Here is a 17,320-nt window from a genome sequence, read left to right on the forward strand (position 1 = left end):
AGGGCAGGATACCGAGTGACCAGTGCCGCAGATTAACTTCAATACACACAGAATTCCTCCAACACGCTCAGGGTGACATTAGAATATTTATTGCACAGGGGTGAATCACAAATCAGGAATCTGTGTCCATTATTTACATTCGGTCACAGCTCAGGAACTGTCTGTATCTGAGCTGGAATCAGAATAATCAGCAACAAGTGAGCTGGTATTGGCCTCTTGCTCCATGTCAATCGCTGCCTCAGTCCGATGGGGAGAGCCTTCCACCTTCAGACTGCCGTTGCTCTCTCGACTCGTACTGTCCGAAATATGGCTCCTTTGATCGTTTTCTCCCCTCAGCTCCATTCTAGCCAAGAGTGGCCGCTCCGTCTGGCTGGCTGAGTACTCCCCGGATTTCCGATGGATTATTCCCAGATCACTCGCAGCAATTCCGTTCGGGCTGCTCGAGGATTTGGCCTTCAATATTTTGCTGAGTCCCAGTTTCTTTAAGGTCTCGCCGGCCTTCTCTCCCACCGTGACTTGGGGCGAAGCAAACCAGGACCGTGAGGTGATCTCCTTCCGTTTCATTCGCTGCTTGTCCTCATAGGCTGCATAACAAATAGTGAGCATCAGAATCACTGCAACTCTCCCCACTACAACCCGCAGTCTGTCCCACCTTACGTAAGAACATGAGAAATCCGAGCAGGAGTCGGCCACCCGGCCCCTCGAGCCTGCTCCGCCATTCAATACGATCATGGCTGATCTGATCATGGACTCAGCTCCACTTCCCCGCCCGCTCCCCATAACCCTTTCTTCCTTATCGCTCAAAAATCTGTCCATCTCCACCTTAAATATATTCAATGACCCAGTCTCCACAGCTCTCTGGGGCAGAGAATTCCAAAGGTTCACGACTCAGAAGAAATTCCTCCTCATCTCAGTTTTAAATGGGCGACCCCTTACTCTGAAACTATGCCCCCTAATCCTAGATTCCCCCATGAGGGGAAACATCCTCTCTGCATCTACCCTATCAAGCCCCCTCAGTATCTTATATGTTTCAATAAGATCACCTCTCATTCTTCTGAACTCCAATGAGTATAAGCCCAACTTGCTCAACCTTTCATCATAAGACAACCCCCTCATCACAGGAATCAACCTAATAAAGCTTCTGAACTGCCTCCAATGCAAGTATATCCTTCCTTAAATACGGAGACAAAAACTGTACACAGTACTCCAGGTGTAGCCTCACCAATACCCTGTACAGTTGTAGCAGGACTTCTCTGCTTTTATACTCTATCCCCCTTGCAATAAAGGCCAACATTCCATTTGCCTTCCTGATCACTTGCTGTACCTGCATACTAACTTTTTGTGTTTCATGTACAAGGCCCCCAGGTCCTTCTGTACTGCAGCACTTTGTAATCTCTTTCTATTTAAATAATAATTTGATCTTTTATTTTCCCTACAAAAGTGGATAACCTCACATTTTCCCACATTATGCTCCATCTGCCAAATTTTTGCCCACTCACTTAGCCCGTCTATATCCCTTTGTAGATTCTTTGCCTCCTCACAACTTGCTTTCCCACCCATCTTTGTATCATCAGCAAACTTGGCTACATTACACTCGGTCCAAGTCATTAATATGCCCAAAAGGCTATTGTGCCTGTGAGTGTTTAGAGAGTGAGCGGGTGGTGTGATTGTGCCCAGCCTCAGCCTGCCCACACACGTGCACATTCCAACTGGAATCCCCGGATAACCGACACCAGGAGCTGGGACCCCCGGATAACCGACACCAGGAGCTGGGACCCCCGGATAACCGACACCAGGAGCTGGGACCCCCGGATAACCGACACCAGGAGCTGGGATCCCCGGATAACCGACACCAGGAGCTGGGACCCCCAGATAACCGACACCAGGAGCTGGGACCCCCGGATAACCGACACCAGGAGCTGGGACCCCCGGATAACCGACACCAGGAGCTGGGAACCCCCAGATAACCGACACCAGGAGCTGGGACCCCCGGATAACCGACACCAGGAGCTGGGACCCCCGGATAACCGACACCAGGAGCTGGGATCCCCGGATAACCGACACCAGGAGCTGGGACCCCCGGATAACCGACACCAGGAGCTGGGACCCCCGGATAACCGACACCAGGAGCTGGGATCCCCGGATAACCGACACCAGGAGCTGGGACCCCCGGATAACCGACACTCAGTGGCTGGGACCCCCGGATAACCGACACCAGGAGCTGGGACCCCCCCAGATAACCGACACCAGGAGCTGGGACCCCCGGATAACCGACACCAGGAGCTGGGACCCCCGGATAACCGACACCAGGAGCTGGGACCCCCGGATAACCGACACCAGGAGCTGGGACCCCCGGATAACCGACACCAGGAGCTGGGACCCCCGGATAACCGACACCAGGAGCTGGGACCCCCGGATAACTGACACCAGGAGCTGGGACCCCCAGATAACCGACACCAGGAGCTGGGACCCCCGGATAACCGACACCAGGAGCTGGGACCCCCGGATAACCGACACCAGGAGCTGGGACCCCCCCAGATAACCGACACCAGGAGCTGGGACCCCCGGATAACCGACACCAGGAGCTGGGACCCCCGGATAACCGACACCAGGAGCTGGGACCCCCGGATAACCGACACCAGGAGCTGGGACCCCCGGATAACCGACACCAGGAGCTGGGACCCCCGGATAACCGGCACCAGGAGCTGGGACCCCCAGATAACCGACACCAGGAGCTGGGACCCCCCCAGATAACCGACACCAGGAGCTGGGACTCCCGGATAACCGACACCAGGAGCTGGGACCCCCGGATAACCGGCACCAGGAGCTGGGACCCCCGGATAACCGACACCAGGAGCTGGGACCCCCGGATAACCGACACCAGGAGCTGGGACCCCCGGATAACCGACACCAGGAGCTGGGACCCCCGGATAACCGGCACCAGGAGCTGGGACCCCCGGATAACCGGCACCAGGAGCTGGGACCCCCGGATAACCGACACCAGGAGCTGGGACCCCCGGATAACCGACACCAGGAGCTGGGACTCCCGGATAACCGGCACCAGGAGCTGGGACCCCCAGATAACCGACACCAGGAGCTGGGACTCCCGGATAACCGACACCAGGAGCTGGGATCCCGACACATTTCCCTCCCTGCCCCAGGAGGCCGAGCTTACTTGTGATGCCCCCTCCACCCACCCAAATCGGCACAGACCAGGATGGAGCCTGGCACCCGGTCTGCGGATGGAGCCTGGGACTGGGTCTGAGAGACTCAGTGCCACCGATGTGGGTTCTCTCACCCACTGAGGACAGGGGACCTATTTCCTTTTCCAACTCTATTTAGCCCCCCACACGGGTCTCAGCCTCTGTTTTTTCCATTCCTCAGTCCCCTGCCTCTTTCCAGCAACATACGGTCTTGCCCCTTTGTCCCTGTCCAGTGACACGGTGGCCTCGAACAGACCAGGAAGAGTGGGTGAGGAGTTTGTCCGAGATGATCCATCGTGCACCATCGGTACCCGGTGCTTACCAGTGTCGCTCCTGTGCACCGCTCCAAACCGGCTCCATTCCCAGTCACTGTCCGCCTGCCAGAACCGACAACCTGCCCCTGGCACCACTCACTGACCACACCCACACCAGGGACAACCAGCTAGTCACCTGCACAGTCCCCTCCTATCTCGGGATCCGATACCGGGCGCTTGGACTGAAGCAGAGTCAGGAACAGCCCTTCCAAAATCAACAGTCCCAGGAAATTCAAACAGGGCAACCCAGAACCTATCTCCCGGTGGACGAGGAGACTGTGGGCAGGAAGTGGGGTACAGTTTGCTCGCTGCTCCCTGATGATTAGCTGCCAGGCAAGGGTCCAGCAGCTGTGAGCAACGGGAGAATCAGCCCCTCATTGTAGAGAACCCAGTTACCTGGGCTCCAAGGGTCCGATTGCCAGGGCTCAGGGGGGTGGGGTCAGCCCAACGTCGGGCAAGTGGGTGTAATCCTGTGTCACTCATGCTGAGGCCTCACTGCCCCAGGTGGGGGGTGGACGGGGGGGGGGGGGGACTGTGAACCCCGTCACTGACTGGCACCAAAACTGAACACCCAAGTATGGCCCCATCTCCTCTCGGGGTGTCTGCTGCGTATTTTGCCCCATTGCAGGAAGTGTGGGCTTGAGTCGAGCAGTGGTAGGGATGAGCTCAGCTCCCATCATTCTATTCATCAACTGAATGCACTTCGTTTTCTCCCAACTCACAGTCCACGGCGTGTAATTTGAGAAGTGAAGCCAGGCGTTTATCGTCCTTGGACTCCTGGACCAATGGGATGCTGAGACACGCTTTGTTCCGCAGAGCCTCGTCTTTCTCTTCCGCCTCTTTCAACACCTTCTTCTCATCCTAAAGACGGGATAAATGAAAAAGTTAATAAAGAACTACATAAGAAATAGGAGCAGGAGTAGACCATTTGGCCCCTCGAGCCTGCTCCATCTTTTCTTCTTCTAAGCAGTCCCGCAGAGTCAAGGAAGACTTGCTTCCACACTAAATATATGAGTCCAATGCGGGACCCACAGCCTGTCACAGGTGGGGCAGACAGCGGTTGAGGGAAGGGTGGCTGGGCGCCTGGGTTGTCATGCGCTCCGCCATTTAATGAGATCACGGCTGATCTGATCATGGACTTCACTCCACTTCCCCGCCCGCTCCCCATAACCCTTTACTCCCTCATCTCCACCTTAAATATATTCAATGTCCCGGCTTCCACAGCTCTCTGGGGCAGAGAATTCCACAGATTTACAACCCTCCGAGAAGAAATTTCTCCTCATCTCAGTTTTAAATGGGCGACCCCTTATTCTGAAACTATGCCCCCTAGATTCCCCCACGAGGGAAAACATCCTCTCTGCATTCACCTTGTCGAGCCCCCTCAGTATCTTATGTTTCAATAAGATCACCTCTCATTCTTCTAAACTCCAATGTGTAGAGGCCCAACCTACTCAACCTATCTTCATACATCAACCCCCTCATCTCAGGAATCAACCTAGTGAACCTTCTCTGAACAGCCTCCAATGCAAGTATATCCTTCCTTAAATACGGAGACAAAAACTGTACACAGTACTCCAGGTGTGGTCTCACCAATACCCTGTACAGTTGTAGCAGGACTGCTTTTATACTTTATCCCCCTTGCAATAAAGGCCAACATACCATTTGCCTTCCTGATTACTTGCTGTACCTGCATACTAACTTTTTGTGTTTCATGCACAAGGACCCCCAGATCCCTCTGTACTGCAGCATTTTGTAATCTTTCCCCTTAAATTATAATTTGCTTTTCTATTTTTTCTGCCAAAGTGGATAACCTCACATTTTCCCACATTATACTCCATCTGCCAAATTTTTGCCCACTCACTTAGCCTGTCTATATCACTTTGCAGATTTTTTGTGTCCTCCTCACAACTTGCTCTCCCACCCATCTTTGTATCATCAGCAAACTTGGCTACATTACACTCGTCCCTTCATCCATAACCTCCGTGGGTGTAACAGAAGAAGGGAGCTAAATCGGCAAACTTGCAGGGGTATAAACAGAATAGGCTTTACTGAGGACATTCAGCTTTGGGTTTAGTGATTACCTTCAGACCCTCTGTCAAGGAGATACACTGACTGGTGTCTCTCTGGGTGGGGGAGGGGGAGATACCCGAACACTGACTGGTGTCTCTCTGGGTGGGGGAGGGGAGATACCCGAACACTGACTGGTGTCCCTCGGGGAGGGGGAGGGGGAGATACCCGAACACTGACTGGTGTCTCTCGGGGTGGGGGAGGGGGAGATACCCGAACACTGACTGGTGTCTCTCTGGGTGGGGGAGATACCCGAACACTGACTGGTGTCTCTCTGGGTGGGGGAGATACCCGAACACTGACTGGTGTCTCTCTGGGTGGGGGAGATACCCGAACACTGACTGGTGTCTCTCTGGGTGGGGGAGATACCCGAACACTGACTGGTGTCTCTCTGGGTGGGGGAGATACCCGAACACTGACTGGTGTCTCTCTGGGTGGGGGAGATACCCGAACACTGACTGGTGTCTCTCGGGGTGGGGGAGATACACGAACACTGACTGGTGTCTCTCGGGGTGGGGGAGGGGAGATACCCGAACACTGACTGGTGTCTCTCGGGGTGGGGGAGGGGGAGATACCCGAACACTGACTGGTGTCTCTCGGGGTGGGGGAGGGGAGATACCCGAACACTGACTGGTGTCTCTCGGGGCGGGGGAGGGGGAGATACCCGAACACTGACTTGTGTCTCTCGGGGTGGGGGAGGGGAGATACCCGAACACTGACTGGTGTCTCTCGGGGCGGGGGAGGGGGAGATACCCGAACACTGACTGGTGTCTCTCGGGGCGGGGGAGGGGGAGATACCCGAACACTGACTGGTGTCTCTCGGGGCGGGGGAGGGGGAGATACCCGAACACTGACTGGTGTCTCTCGGGGTGGGGGAGATACCCGAACACTGACTGGTGTCTCTCGGGGTGGGGGAGATACCCGAACACTGACTGGTGTCTCTCGGGGTGGGGGAGATACCCGAACACTGACTGGTGTCCCTCGGGGCGTGGGAGGGGGAGATACCCGAACACTGACTGGTGTCTCTCGGGGTGGGGGAGGGGAGATACCCGAACACTGACTGGTGTCCCTCGGGGAGGGGGAGGGGGAGATACCCGAACACTGACTGGTGTCTCTCTGGGTGGGGGAGATACCCGAACACTGACTGGTGTCTCTCTGGGTGGGGGAGATACCCGAACACTGACTGGTGTCTCTTGGGGCGGGGGAGATACCCGAACACTGACTGGTGTCTCTCGGGGTGGGGGAGGGGAGATACCCGAACACTGACTGGTGTCTCTCGGGGTGGGGGAGGGGAGATACCCGAACACTGACTGGTGTCTCTCGGGGTGGGGGAGGGGGAGATACCCGAACACTGACTGGTGTCTCTCGGGGTGGGGGAGGGGAGATACCCGAACACTGACTGGTGTCCCTCGGGGAGGGGGAGGGGGAGATACCCGAACACTGACTGGTGTCTCTTGGGGCGGGGGAGATACCCGAACACTGACTGGTGTCTCTCGGGGTGGGGGAGGGGAGATACCCGAACACTGACTGGTGTCTCTCGGGGTGGGGGAGGGGAGATACCCGAACACTGACTGGCGTCTCTCGGGGTGGGGGAGGGGGAGATACCCGAACACTGACTGGTGTCTCTCGGGGTGGGGGAGGGGAGATACCCGAACACTGACTGGTGTCTCTCGGGGTGGGGGAGGGGGAGATACCCGAACACTGACTGGTGTCTCTCGGGGCGGGGGAGGGGAGATACCCGAACACTGACTGGTGTCTCTCGGGGCGGGGTGGGGGAGATACCCGAACACTGACTGGTGTCCCTCGGGGTGGGGGAGATACCCGAACACTGACTGGTGTCTCTCGGGGCGGGGGAGGGGAGATACCCGAACACTGACTGGTGTCTCTCGGGGCGGGGGAGGGGAGATACCCGAACACTGACTGGTGTCTCTCTAGCCATGGGCGGGGTACCGTTTGGTGTGTCTGCACCCTCAGCGTTACAGTTTGAACAGAACTCTGACTGTGGACGTACGCGGAACTTCTTGCGCAGCATGCTGTTAATGGCAAAGTCATCCTTCCAGGCGCTCTGCATCTCCTGAATGTTGGACAGGGTGGGAATGGCAGTCTTCAGCTTGGCCTGGTCACCCACCCCATGCTCCAGCTTGTACATGGGGTCAGTCTCCAACTTCTTCTTCTCTTCGTGCTCTGAAGGATCAACGGTCAGTTTATGATTAAATACAGAAAGCACAACACTCACCCGTAGCCCAACGGCCTGACTATATACAGCGGCTGGATTTGTGTGCTCAAGTAGGTAACTGCCTGCCCGAGAGTCATCTCAACTCAAATAGCAAGTCTGACCCTCCGTATCAACCCCACACTGACCCTTCACCCCCCACACTGACCCTTCACCCCCCTCCCCCCCACACTGACCCTCCTCCCCTCCCCCCGCACTTCCCCATCCCCCGCACGGACCCTCCTCCCCTCCCCCCGCACTGACCCTCCTCCCCTCCCCCCGCACTGACCCTCCTCCCCTCCCCCCGCACTGACCCTCCTCCCCTCCCCCCGCACTGACCCTCCTCCCGCACTGACCCTCCTCCCCTCCCACCGCACTTCCCCTCCCCCGCACGGACCCCCCTCCCCTCCCCCCGCACGGACCCCCCTCCCCTCCCCCCGCACGGACCCCCCTCCCCTCCCCCCGCACGGACCCCCCTCCCCTCCCCCCGCACGGACCCCCCTCCCCCTCCCCTCCCCCCGCACGGACCCCCCTCCCCTCCCCCCGCACGGACCCCCCTCCCCTCCCCCCGCACGGACCCTCCTCCCCTCCCCCCGCACGGACCCTCCTCCCCTCCCCCCGCACGGACCCTCCTCCCTCCCCCCACACGGACTCTCCCTCCCCTCCCCCCACACGGACCCCCCTCCCCTCCCCCCACACGGACCCCCCTCCCCTCCCCCCACATCCCCCAGGGGGTCACTAACCAGTCGTCAGGATCTGCTCGTTGTCCTTCATGTCCCATCGCTCCTCCTTGCGTCGTGCTCCACTCACAATCACATAGTCGCAGTTTGCCGGGTCCGTCTGCATCTCAATGTGGTTCACACACAGGTGACACTTCATCCGAAACCTGCAACACCCAACATCGGGCTCTTGGTAAAGCATCCACCGCGAGAGAGCGAGAACGAGAGCGAGAGCGAGAGCCCGCTCCCCCAGAGTCAGACCATGAAGGCAAAATGGCAGTGCTTGTGACCTGCCACACTGGGAGCTCCTGTTCACACTGGCGGACTGGGGTTAGGTGGGGCGGGGGATTGTGGGGGGCATGGTGCTGGGGAACAAGGATTTCCCAGTGAAAGCAGCCTGTGAGCTGCATCACAGCAACGGGAGATTCCCCCTTCAGGAGGCACAGCTTATAAAAGCCCGTCCCACTGGCGTTCCTCGGGTGGGTACATCATCATAGGCAGTGCCTCGGAATGGAGGAAGACTTGCTTCCACTCCCAAAGTGAGTTCTCTGGTGGCTGAACAGTCCGATACGAGAGCCACAGACCCTGTTACAGGTGGGACAGACATTCGTCGAGGGAAGGGGTGGGTGGGACTGGTTTGCCGCGCGCTCCTTCCGCTGCCTGCGCTTGGTCTCTTCGTGCTCTTTGCGTTGAGACTCGAAGAGCTCAACGCCCTCCCGGATGGACTTAACCTCGGGCAGTCTGGGGCCAGGGTCTCCCAGGTGTCAGTGGTGATGTCGCACTTTATCAGGGAGGCTTTGAGGGTGTCCTCCTTTGGCTCGTTTACCATGAAGGAGCTCCGCATAAAGCATTTGCTTCGGGAGTCTCGTATCTGACATGCGAACTATGTGGCCTGCCCAGCGAAGCTGATAGAGTGTGGTCAGTGCTTCAACACTGGGGATATTGGCCTGGTCGAGGACTCTGATGTTGGTGCGTCTGTCCTCCCAGGGGATTTGCAGGATCTTGTTGGTGATATATCATTCCGAGGGGCCTGATCTTCCAGGTCCCAAACTTCGTCCTGACGAAGTGGAAGATGCCTGTGTGCGAGTTCTTTTAACGTGGGGTGGCCGCTGCACACCGCCAACCACACGGGCTTAGCCGAGCGAGGTCTTGGTCCAGTGGCAAGGGTCCAAAACTGGAGACCAGGCACAGCTCGATAAACCTAACTGTATACGGCGAAGTGTTGACCGTAAGCTCGGCGCCGAGAAGCGCCATTGGTGGTAGATGGCCCGTGGCTCGGTTGGGGGGCAGGCATTAGGAAGGTCACTTCCAAAGTTATTTTAAGAGTTAAAAGTTGATAAAAATTCCCAATTTCTTTAAAGAGTTTCTAAGAGTTATTAAAAAGTCTAAGATGTAGATCAATAATAGGTTATAAAAGTTTCCCCAATTGTTTAAAAGTTTAAGATTGATTAAGAGGCCGAGGAGTGTTTTAAAAAGTTTTTCCAGAGTTTCCAAAGTTATTAAAAGATTTTTCCAAGGTTTCCAAGTTGTTTAAAAAGTTACTCGAGGGGTGGGTACACGGTGCACTCCACATCACTGCAGCGGGACAGACATTGGACTGGGGGGGGCCCACGGTTAAACAGGGCCGGGAGGATTAAACACTGAATAAATCACATTGTGAACAGGACCCAGAGAAAATAAAGTCAGGTTAATTCCGCAACAGAGGACGATCCATGGGATTCCTCCCAGCAAAACAGGTGGGCAATTCTGAAAATACCCCCACCGATACGACAATGACAAACCTTCGCTGTGAGGAAGGGGCAAACCCCAGCAACGAGACGAGACTGTGCGGCGGGGGTCGGACTGTCCCCATGAGGGGCTGTGCCGGGGTGGGGGGGGGGGGGGGGGGGAAAGAGAACGGCTGCCCGGTACCTGTAGATAGGGGTTGTGTAGTAGTTCCCAACTTTCGACTTCTCTGCATTGTACCGGACACCTAGAACCAACACAGAACATTTCACCTCACCGACATCAGAGTAAAGCTCCCTCTACACTGTCCCATCAAACACTCCCAGGGCAGGTACAGGGGGTTTGATACAGAGTAAAGTTCCCTCTACACTGTCCCATCAAACACTCCCAGGGCAGGTACAGGGGGTTTGATACAGAGTAAAGCTCCCTCTACACTGTCACATCATACACTCCCAGGGCAGGTACAGCACGGGGTTAGATACAGAGTAAAGCTCCCTCTACACTGTCCCATCAAACACTCCCAAGGCAGGTACAGGGGGTTAGATACAGAGTAAAGCCCCCTCTGCACTGTCCCATCATACACTCCCAGGGCAGGTACAGCACGGGGTTAGATACAGAGTAAAGCTCCCTCTACACTGTCCCATCAAACAATCCCAGGGCAGGTACAGCACGGGGTTAGATACAGAGTAAAGCACCTTGGGGCGTGTGAACAGTACACCTCCTATTGGACTGTGCCCATTCCCCATCCTTATGGCTTCTTATAATGATTGAGTTTTGTTCTGGGGATTCACACCCACAAGGAGGAGAGTAATGGTCCCTTTAAGGTGCGCGACTGAGCAGCTCCCGGGATCTCTCGCACAGCAGCTTCTCAATGTGACAAATGGTGAATGGCGGCATTTAATGCGCAGCCCCTTTAGCCCTCCTGTACACGGCACGGAGCTTCTGGATGCTGCAGAAACAGGAGGCCTTTATCCAACTGCTCTGTGCTGGCCGCAGAACTGGGTCCCAGAGAGGGAACGACTCAAGGCGGCGGCTCACCACCACCTTCTCGAGGGCAATAAACGGCGGCCTTGCCAGTAATACCCACATCCCGAGAACAAATAAATAAAACCTCGATCCTCCACCCACTCTCTGCATTCCCCCCGCCTCACCCATCCCCCCCCCCCCCAGCCTCACCCATTGCTGCCCCCCCCCCCCCGGCCTCACCCATTGCTGCCCCCCCTCCCCCGGCCTCACCCATCGCTGCCCCCCCCCCTCCCCCGGCCTCACCCATTGCTGCCCCCCCCCCCCCCGGCCTCACCCATTCCCCCCCCCCCCCCCCCCCCGCCTCCACCCATTCCCCCCCCCCCGGCCTCACCCATTGCTGCCCCCCCCCCCCGGCCTCACCCATTGCTGCCCCCCCCCCCCCCCGGCCTCACCCATTCCCCCCCGCCCCCCGGCCTCACCCATTGCTGCCCCCCCCCCCCCCGGCCTCACCCATCGACCCCCCCCCCCCCCGGCCTCACCCATTGCTGCCCCCCCCTCCCCCGGCCTCACCCATTGCTGCCCCCCCCCCCCTCCCCTGGCCTCACCCATTCCCCCCCCCAGCCTCACCCATTGCTTGCCCCCCCCCCCCCCCCCCCCGGCCTCACCCATTCCCCCCCCGCCCCCCGGCCTCACCCATTCCCCCCCCGCCCCCCAGCCTCACCCATCGCTGCCCCCCCCCCTCCCCCGGCCTCACCCATTGCTGCCCCCCCCCCCTCCCCTGGCCTCACCCATTCCCCCCCCCCAGCCTCACCCATTGCTTCCCCCCCCCGGCCTCACCCATTCCCCCCCTGCCCCCCAGCCTCACCCATCACTGCCCCCCCCTCCCCCGGCCTCACCCATTGCTGCCCCCCCCCCTCCCCCACCCATTGCTGCCCCCCCCCCTCCCCCAGCCTCACCCATTGCTGCCCCCCCCTCCCCCATCGCGCCCCCCCCCCCCGGCCTTACCCATTGCTGCCCTCCCCCGGCCTCACCCATTGCTGCCCCCCCCCCCTACCCCGGCCTCACCCATCCCCCCCCCCCCCGCCTCACCGATCCCCCACCCCCGGTCTCACCCATTGCTGCCCCCCCCTCCCCCATCGCCCCCCCCCCCCGGCCTTACCCATTGCTACCCTCCCCCGGCCTCACCCATTGCTGCCCCCCCCCTCCCCCAGCCTCACCCATCCCCCCCCCCGCCTCACCGATCCCCCACCCCCGGCCTCACCCATTGCTGCCCTCCCCCGGCCTCACCCATTCCAATGTGCTTCCCACAGCCATCGCACCAGATGTTGTACGGCATCTCAAACCTTCGAGAGAGAGAGAAGACTGGGTTACTAAGTATAAAAAATACTCCAACCAAACCACAATGACACCCTTCCCTTCCCTTCCCTTCCCTTCCCCCCCTCCCCTCCTCCCCCACACCAAAAGGTCCGTGTCCACGAGCTCCAGCCGTTGACTGCTAACTCAGCCGAGTGCCCATCGTTTGAGGCTGAGCCTGAGCAGCAAGTATTGGCAGGATAGCTGACCATGGGCCGATCACTGCCAAGCTGATCCATCCTCAGCCAATGCCCACACACACACCCAGCAGGGGTTACTGGACAGAGATCAGGGGAAGGACCCATTGCTGGATTCCCCCCTCCTGAACTCGGGGACCGTGATGTAAATTGTACCCTGGGACTGAACAGGCACACACTGCACGAGCACAAATCCCCACAGAACATCCAACACAAATCCCCACAAGAAAAGGGGCAACTTGGAATATCAGACTGAAAGTGGGACACTCACCTGATGATGAGGATACCCTGGGAGAGTTTGCGGGCCCTCTCGCGCAGAGGGTGACTGTTCTTGTACTTGTTGAGGGAGCCATGCTGTCAGGTTAAAAAGGCACATCAGTCCAGTTGAGAAAATGCAAGAAAAAGCAACAGTACAGCATTAAAGACATAACTCACCCACCTGACCCCTTCAGGCCCACCCAACCAGAATCTCCCCCTGAAACAAGCCCGGGTTGTTTGAGCACGCTCCTGCGAAGCGCCTCGGGATGTTTTACTGTGTTAAAGATGCTATATAAGTGAAAGTTGTTGTTGCTTTATGAAAAGACACTGTGGATACAGTTCCCGCCTCTCACCCACTGTCCCCAGCACTTCATCTCAAGCACACTAACCTTGGCAGGATCGAAGTCAGGCGGGTAATATTTATTCACACCTTTCCGTTCACCCTGCGAGAGAGAAAGAGAATTTGTACAATGATTAGAAAGGTTCTTTTCCCTCGAATGTACTCCTCACCTCCCTTGGCAGCACCGACTCTCACAGGAGTGCGGGTCCCACAGAGGGTGACCAGGGCTCCCCACGGCCATTCTGCACATGAACCCAGGCAGTGAGCGGCAGCAGAATATTTGACAACAGAGATTCAATGTTGAGCCCGAACCAGTCCTCACCGGTATTTCCTACCATGGTGGCACTGCATAGCGATCAGAAGCTGGGACCCTGGCTCAGGCTTGTTCTCCCACTGTTCCGATTGATCGGAGACCAAAACTAGCTTCCCGACCACTGCAGGGGCACGAACCGGGGCACCAAACCCGGGCCACAGATCAGGGCACCAAACCCGGATCATTCTGGACTGCTCAGCACCTTGGGGAGACACCTTGAGGAATACTTTAAAAGCTGGGGCTCGCAGCAGATTGGAAAACTGCAAATGTAATGCCCCGTTTTAAAAAAAGGCAGACAAAAAGCAGGAAACTATAGACCAGTTAGCCTAACATCTGTGGTTGGGAAAATGTTGGAGTCCATTATTAAAGAAGCAGTAGCAGGATATTTGGAAAAGCAAAATTCGGTCAGGCAGAGTCAGCATGGATTTATGAAGGGGAAGTCATGTTTGACAAATTTGCTGGAGTTCTTTGAGGATGTAATGAACAGGGTGGATAAAGGGGAACCAGTGGATGTGGTGTATTTGGATTTCCAGAAGGCATTTGACAAGGTACCACATAAAAGATTACTGCACAAGATAAAAGTTCATGGGGCTGGGGGTAATATATTAGCATGGATAGAGGATTGGCTAACTAACAGAAAACAGAGAGTCGGGATAAATGGTTCATTCTCGGGTTGGCAAACAGTAACTAGTGGGGTGCCGCAGGGATCAGTGCTGGGACCCCAACTATTTACAATCTATATTAACAACTTGGAAGAAGGGACTGAGTGTAACGTAGCCAAGTTTGCTGATGATACAAAGATGAGAGGAAAAGTAATGTGTGAGGAGGACACACAAAATCTGCAAATGGCCATAGACAGGCTAAGTGAGTGGGCAAAAATTTGGCAGATGGAGTAGAATGTTGGAAAGTGTGAGGTCATGCACTTTGGCAGAAAAAAAATCAAAGAGCAAGTTATTATTTAAATGGAGAAAGATTGCAAAGTGCTGCAGTACAGCAGGACCTGGGGGTACTTGTACATGAAACATAAAAGGATAGTATGCAGGTACAGCAAGTGATCAGGAAGGGCAATGGTATCTTGGTCTTTATTGCAAAGGGGATGGAGTATAAAAGCAGGGAAGTCTTGCTAGTTATAGAAGGTATTGGTGAGGCCACATCTGGAATACTGCATACAGTTTTGGTTTCCATATTTATGAAAGGATATATTTGCTTTGGAGGCAGTTCAGAGAAGGTTCACTAGGTTGATTCCGGGGATGAGGGGGTTGACTTATGAGGAAAGTTTGAGTAGGTTGGGCCTCTACTCATTGGAATGCAGAAGAATGAGAGATGATCTTATCAAAATGTATAAGATTATGAGGGGGCTTAACAAGGTGGATGCAGAGAGGATGTTTCCACAGAGAGGGGAGACTAGAACTAGAGGGCATGGTCTTAGAATAAGGGGCCACCCATTTAAAACTGAGATGAGGAGAAATTTCTTCTCTCAGAGGGTTATAAATCTGTGGAATTCGCTGCCTCAGAGAGCTGTGGAAGCTGGGACATTGAATAAATTTAAGACAGAAATAGACAGTTTCTTAAACAATATGGGGACAAGGGATTATGGGGAGCGGGCGGGGAAGTGGAGCTGAGTCCATGATCAGATCAGCAGTGATCTTATTAAATGGCGGAGCAGGCTCGAGGGGCTGTATGGCCTACTCCTGCTCCTATTTCTTATGTTCTTATTAAATTCCCTTCCAGTCAGCAGGCCTGGTTTACTGCAACAATCCTTCTGTTTGAGCAGCATCTCTGTAACTGAGGCACACGAGAGTTCAAATAGCTCAGCACATGACATCAGGGCAGAGAGAGAGATCTGGAGCGAGTGATCAGATTGTTCCTGAAGTCAGGCGTGTTGGACTGGACACTGCCAACGTTCTTGTGGTTCAATGCCTTCCCATACGAGTCCAACTTTTGACCACATTACAAAAGGAAGCAATTCCCATCTACATTCAAATATACAGATCGGTTCACAGGTTATACTCCAACCTGGACATCTGAGCGGTAACTTACAATTTGTGTGAAGGTCAATTATTACTCAACCGGCCAGCGTTAAAGGCAGGGGCTGAACTTAGACACCACCAGCTTCAGATGTGAACAGGTCACAGATCTCAAAAGGGAAGGCTATACATCCCCAGCCTTTGGTTAGACACTCGTGATCTATGTCCATGCACTGAACAGAAACACTCATTCACAGATCACAGCAGCCTCCCAATCACTCCCAGAACAAACACGACCAGCAGACTGACCATTGCTGTTACTGCGCTCTCGGTCCTGCTTCGTCAAATAGGTCCGGCTACAATCCAACACCCTGTGGACAAATAGAAACAAACGTGAGCATCAACCCAATTCTCACAGCCCATAACACCAGTCATACCCACAGAGGGCAGGGAGTGTGAAAGTTCATCAGAGCCTGACCCCTGACCTGGGGCAAAGGGCCTGACCCCCTGACCTGGGGCAAAGGGGCCTGACCCTCCTGACCTGGGGCAAAGGGGCCTGACCCCCTGACCTGGGACAAAGGGGCCTGACCTGGGGCAAAGGGGCCTGACCCCCTGACCTGGGGCAAAGGGGCCTGACCTGGGGCAAAGGGGCCTGACCCTCTGACCTGGGGCAAAGGGGCCTGACCCCCCCCCCTGACCTGGGGCAAAGGGGCCTGACCCCCCCTGACCTGGGGCAAAGGGGCCTGACCCCCCCCTGACCTGGGGCAAAGGGGCCTGACCCCCCCCCTGACCTGGGGCAAAGGGGCCTGACCCCCCCCTGACCTGGGGCAAAGGGGCCTGACCCTCCTGACCTGGGGCAAAAGGGCCTGGACCCCCTGACCTGGGGCAAAGGGGCCTGACCCCCCCCTGACCTGGGGCAAAGGGCCTGACCCCCCCCTGACCTGGGGCAAAGGGGCCTGACCCCCTCCCTGACCTGGGGCAAAGGGGCCTGACCCCCCCTGACCCGGGGCAAAGGGGCCTGACCCCCCCCTGACCTGGGGCAAAGGGGCCTGACCCTCTGACCTGGGGCAAAGGGGCCTGACCCCCCCTGACCTGGGGCAAAGGGGCCTGACCCCCCCCTGACCTGGGGCAAAGGGGCCTGACCCCCCCTGACCTGGGGCAAAGGGGCCTGACCCCCCCCTGACCTGGGGCAAAGGGGCCTGACCCTCTGACCTGGGGCAAAGGGGCCTGACCCCCCCCTGACCTGGGGCAAAAGGGCCTGACCCCCCCTGACCTGGGGGGGGAGGGGGTGATGACCCGCTGACCCCGGGCCCAGTTGCTGTGGTAACTGCAGCCTCCCTCCCAGGCAGCGGCTGCTCGCCCCGACCTCCGGGCTGTTTCTGCCCCTGCAGCGGGAGTGGCGCAGGCCGCAGGCCCCCTCAATCCCCGGCCCCTGGCTCCCCTCAGCCGGCCCCCCCCGGCCCCCCGGCCCCTCTCAGTCTCCGGGTCTCGGGTCTCTCCGGTCCCGGAGCCCGCGGACGCGCCGCCATTTTACCCGCTCTGCCGCTCAGTGCGCAGGCGCGCTCTCCCAGTGATGACGCACACGCGTCCTTCCCCGGCAACGACGTCGGCCGCACGCAGCGTCCGCAGCAACCAGCAGGCTCCGCCCCGGGCCCCGGGCCCCGCCCACTCTGTAACTCGGGGCAA

The 17,320-nt window shown here is 57.2% G+C and overlaps 1 protein-coding gene across 3 annotated transcripts in view; it reads right to left on the reverse strand.

Moving 5' to 3' along the window:
• Window positions 1–73: 73 nt before the first annotated feature.
• The window catches only part of yju2b (YJU2 splicing factor homolog B), a 117,163-nt gene continuing 99,916 nt past the window's right edge, over window positions 74–17,320 (reverse strand). For 2 of the 3 annotated variants that reach the window (XM_070867111.1, XM_070867109.1), the window contains exons 2-10: window positions 15,944–16,005; window positions 13,404–13,457; window positions 13,028–13,110; window positions 12,494–12,549; window positions 10,427–10,487; window positions 8,540–8,682; window positions 7,596–7,768; window positions 4,240–4,378; window positions 74–584 (exon numbers count right to left, since the gene is read on the reverse strand). In XM_070867111.1, the coding sequence (XP_070723212.1) occupies window positions 151–584; window positions 4,240–4,378; window positions 7,596–7,768; window positions 8,540–8,682; window positions 10,427–10,487; window positions 12,494–12,549; window positions 13,028–13,110; window positions 13,404–13,457; window positions 15,944–15,946 (1,146 nt within the window). In that variant the 5' untranslated portion in view covers window positions 15,947–16,005 and the 3' untranslated portion in view covers window positions 74–150. Of the gene's footprint in view, window positions 585–4,239; window positions 4,379–7,595; window positions 7,769–8,539; window positions 8,683–10,426; window positions 10,488–12,493; window positions 12,550–13,027; window positions 13,111–13,403; window positions 13,458–15,943; window positions 16,006–17,168; window positions 17,235–17,320 lie in introns of those variants that run through there. The other variant, XM_070867110.1, reaches the window with a different exon arrangement.

Source organism: Pristiophorus japonicus, chromosome 24 (genome assembly GCF_044704955.1).
Source record: "Pristiophorus japonicus isolate sPriJap1 chromosome 24, sPriJap1.hap1, whole genome shotgun sequence".
NCBI lineage: Eukaryota > Metazoa > Chordata > Chondrichthyes > Pristiophoridae > Pristiophorus > Pristiophorus japonicus.